General features: G+C 41.2%; 1 protein-coding gene across 1 annotated transcript; it reads left to right on the top strand.

Moving 5' to 3' along the window:
- Positions 1 to 3107: 3107 nt before the first annotated feature.
- Positions 3108 to 3496, top strand: PADG_07796 (uncharacterized protein; the record flags this gene model as incomplete). The annotated part of the gene is made up of 2 exons (XM_010764742.1): positions 3108 to 3146; positions 3227 to 3496. 2 exons carry the CDS (start codon positions 3108 to 3110, stop codon positions 3494 to 3496), a joined length of 309 nt encoding a protein of 102 aa, XP_010763044.1.

Raw genomic sequence — 3496 nt, 5'->3', positions numbered from 1 at the left:
AGTCGCGTTGCAAAAATTCCCTATTAATCTATTCTGGCCGTTTTTGAAGCTTTTGGGTACCAGTGGAGTAGTGTTTCTCCTTTTGCGGATTTCCTTTTGTTTTAAACATTTTGTCCCTCACTAATCAGCATGCGTGGGTGTGATTATTATTCTCCACCAGGTCTCCTTTCATAGGCGGGGCGCGGATTCTTACTAGCGTTAAACAGTGGAAAAGGTGCATCATCCATCTCTAATCATTATCGCCATTGCTATTGCGATCGTCATTCTTTATTTTATTTTATTATTTTATTTAATTTTTATTTGTTTATTTAATTTAATTAATTAATTAATTAATTAATTAATTAATTAATTATTATTATTATTATTATTATTATTATTGTTATTATTATTATTATTATTATTATTATTATTATTATTATTATTATTATTATTATTTATTTATTTATTTTTGGAATACGGGTATATTTTCCTTTTATGAAGCATTTTCCAACTACCAATTTCTGAATCTTTATCCCCTCCCGTTTCCTCCGTTCTAGGCTGCACATATCTGTTCCAGTATATAATATATATTTTTTCCTTTCCTAATTCACCTTGTGCTACAGATCGGAATGCCAAATGCTTTCTGGAATCGCGACGGGCCGATCTAAATTACAGGGACCAGCGCCATTTTCTTCCCCCTATTCCCATTAATTATTCTTTTTTAACATTTTTTCGCCGAAGTTGTCTTTGGTCATTGTCGAGTCTCGACCCTATTTCCTTCGTTTTCTGTTATAGTAACTAACTGGGCTGCTATGTCGTATGATATCACTATTATTTAATATGTACCAGTACGGAAGCCCACTGTTTATAGAAAAACAATGCTTTTTTTAATCCCAAACAAAACCTCCTAAAGATTCCAGCACTTTTCACATGTAATGATCTACCAACTCACCTGGTACAAGTACCAACTACCGGAACGACCTAATTATTCAGACTTCCGCCACCCAATCACTGGCGGGTTCTCCTTGACCTTTTCTCCTTCGTTGATTCTTTCAGCCCTTCATTCCTATTCGATAACGTCATGGCTCTGTTTGGTAAAGCTAACTCCGCCTTCTTTGGTCGCAGCCACCACCAAAAAAGCTCGCCTAACCGTAACCCTCCTATTTTCCATGGCACACCCCATCATGAAAACGGTGTTTGAACCTTTGACTATAGAACTTCCTCGCCCCAAAAGATACCCTTATGCACTCGTATTGCATTTTTCTGCTAATTTCGAAACGAAAGGCAAGTTCCAGCTTGCTGATCGCTGCATATTCCGACGCATGCTGCAGCTTGTGCTAGGGAGGTTTAAAGTGCTTTTTCATATAAATGCGGAGTTGAGAAGGGTGATAATGATTGTCGCAACTATTGGGTGATTGGATTCTTCCCTATTCATTTTTTTTATTATAACTTTAATTTTTACAGGCAAAGCCAACTCCATTACAACACGAATGGATTGCCGATTTTGCGGGGTTTTTATTTTTATTTTTTTTTATTTTCCAGTTTTCTTTTGTAATTCCCGTTTCTTCTCTCAGAGTCACCAGCAACACTCCCTGCCATCTGTATACAGCATGTGGATGTTCTCCGTACCTACGGTACGTCTGCTGTACAGTGTACATGTACCACCGTTCGAAACTGGCTGGAGTGGAAGAGGAATAACGAGGCAAACTAGGCCGATGAACTGTGCGTTGCTTATACTGAGCACGTACTATATATGCTTTCCAGCGGAGCTGCTTTATCCCTCGTTATGCAGAAAGAGGGAAAATAGGTGCATGAAGCATTCCCGCACACACATTCTTTGCACTGCGAGGGTCCGCAAACGTTTACATAGCTTAGATTCTTTTTTCTTATCTCTTAACGATGTTGTTTGTTTACGAGGGGGTAATATTCAGATAAAAGCTGAGAAAGAAAAACAAAGACCAATGGGGCAGACTTGCTTGCATGTTTGTTTTTACCGTACGTTCGCCCTATCAACGTTGTCCCTTTTTTGGTGGCTGACGATCCGTGGACCTCCGCAAGCGGCCCGTTTGGGAATTTAGCTTTTGAATCCCGGATTCATCGATGAAATCCTGAGATAGGGCTTCATTGGAGCTCTTGGTCCCATGATGGTGGTAACATGCTTGTATATCATTTTTTTACTCAGGACTTGATTGGATTGATCTCAAGCTAAAAAGGTTTCTCAGCTCTACACCCACGAACACTGGCTTTTTAAGTATTCAGGTCGTACATATATTATGAGCATTAATGTAGCTGTGATTAGTGGTATTCCTCCATCCTCCTCATCTGCCGGCTGATCAGATTTTGCCTTTCCTGTCTTACCATATTCGAGTTGTAGAGAAGTGTCCTGACTGGCACCCCCTATTCTTATCACCATGCAAATAAAACAATACACGCCGACGTATGAGAGAGGGACGCCACGCGCACTCTCCGCGATCCCATCAGCTCCAAGTTAAAAATCAAACAAAATGTTCTTTTTGGTTTCCGCTTTTGAAATACGAGCGTGACCGGAGCAAGAGGAGGAGGCGCGAAAAAAGCCCATGCCAATGCGGAGTTTACGACCCTAGACGTGTTCCCCTTTTATCGCACCTACTATTTCTTAGTCACATATATATATATATATATTCCGAATGACATGAGTGGTTAGATACGAAGGGGAGTCGGGTGTGGAGGCTGGACCTATCAAAGATTCAAATTTATCTTTCAATCGCTTTTCTGTATTGGGGGTTATCTAGTCGCTGAACACCCATTCTGCAACCCCTCAAGGATGCGTAACAGTTTTTCAATTTGTGTGCCGGTTCACAAAAGCATGGTATGCATGTACCGATACTATGCGCAGAACCCCAGATTTTCGGATCTTTACTCGGGTACTAAGTAACGACATTATTGCGGCGCCATGTGTCAAATTGAAGGGCTTGTTTAGAGGAAACCAAGAATGACAATCCTGGGGCGTTCCATTCATTGTTTAACAACCAGCTACTGCCTTCGAATTATACCCACTCTCTCCTTTTTCATTCTTTCATCAAAGAATATTTCCTTTGATGTTTATTTGACTAAGCCATGCGGGATGGGATTTGTAAACAGCTTCAAATATGCATGAGGGCCAGAAAGTATACGCACAGCACTACATGGTAATGGTGCAGCACAAAAGGTTGTACCAAACCTCGTGTTGGGCGATCCATGCTTGGTGTGTTGAAGCTGTTGCACATAGCCTTGCGCCTTTGGTCTACTGGAGCGGGCCCAGCGGATGTCACAGTACATAAACCCCATCCCTTCTGGAATTGTGGTTGGGAAACGCAAGGTAGCACAGATCCATATCGAAGATGTATTCAGTCACGCCCGTAATAAATCTTCTGGGAGGAATGAAGTTAGATCCGCACAAAGCGACAGCAAGGACGTAGGTAGGACAGACGGACTTATCATGGACATTGGGGAAGATGGTACGAGACCTACACATCCAGTAGGGTGGGTCAAAGGGTAA

This window comes from Paracoccidioides brasiliensis, assembly GCF_000150735.1.
Source record: "Paracoccidioides brasiliensis Pb18 unplaced genomic scaffold supercont2.12, whole genome shotgun sequence".
Taxonomy (NCBI): Eukaryota; Fungi; Ascomycota; class Eurotiomycetes; order Onygenales; family Ajellomycetaceae; genus Paracoccidioides; species Paracoccidioides brasiliensis.
This window is presented reverse-complemented; position numbering and strand designations above follow the sequence as displayed.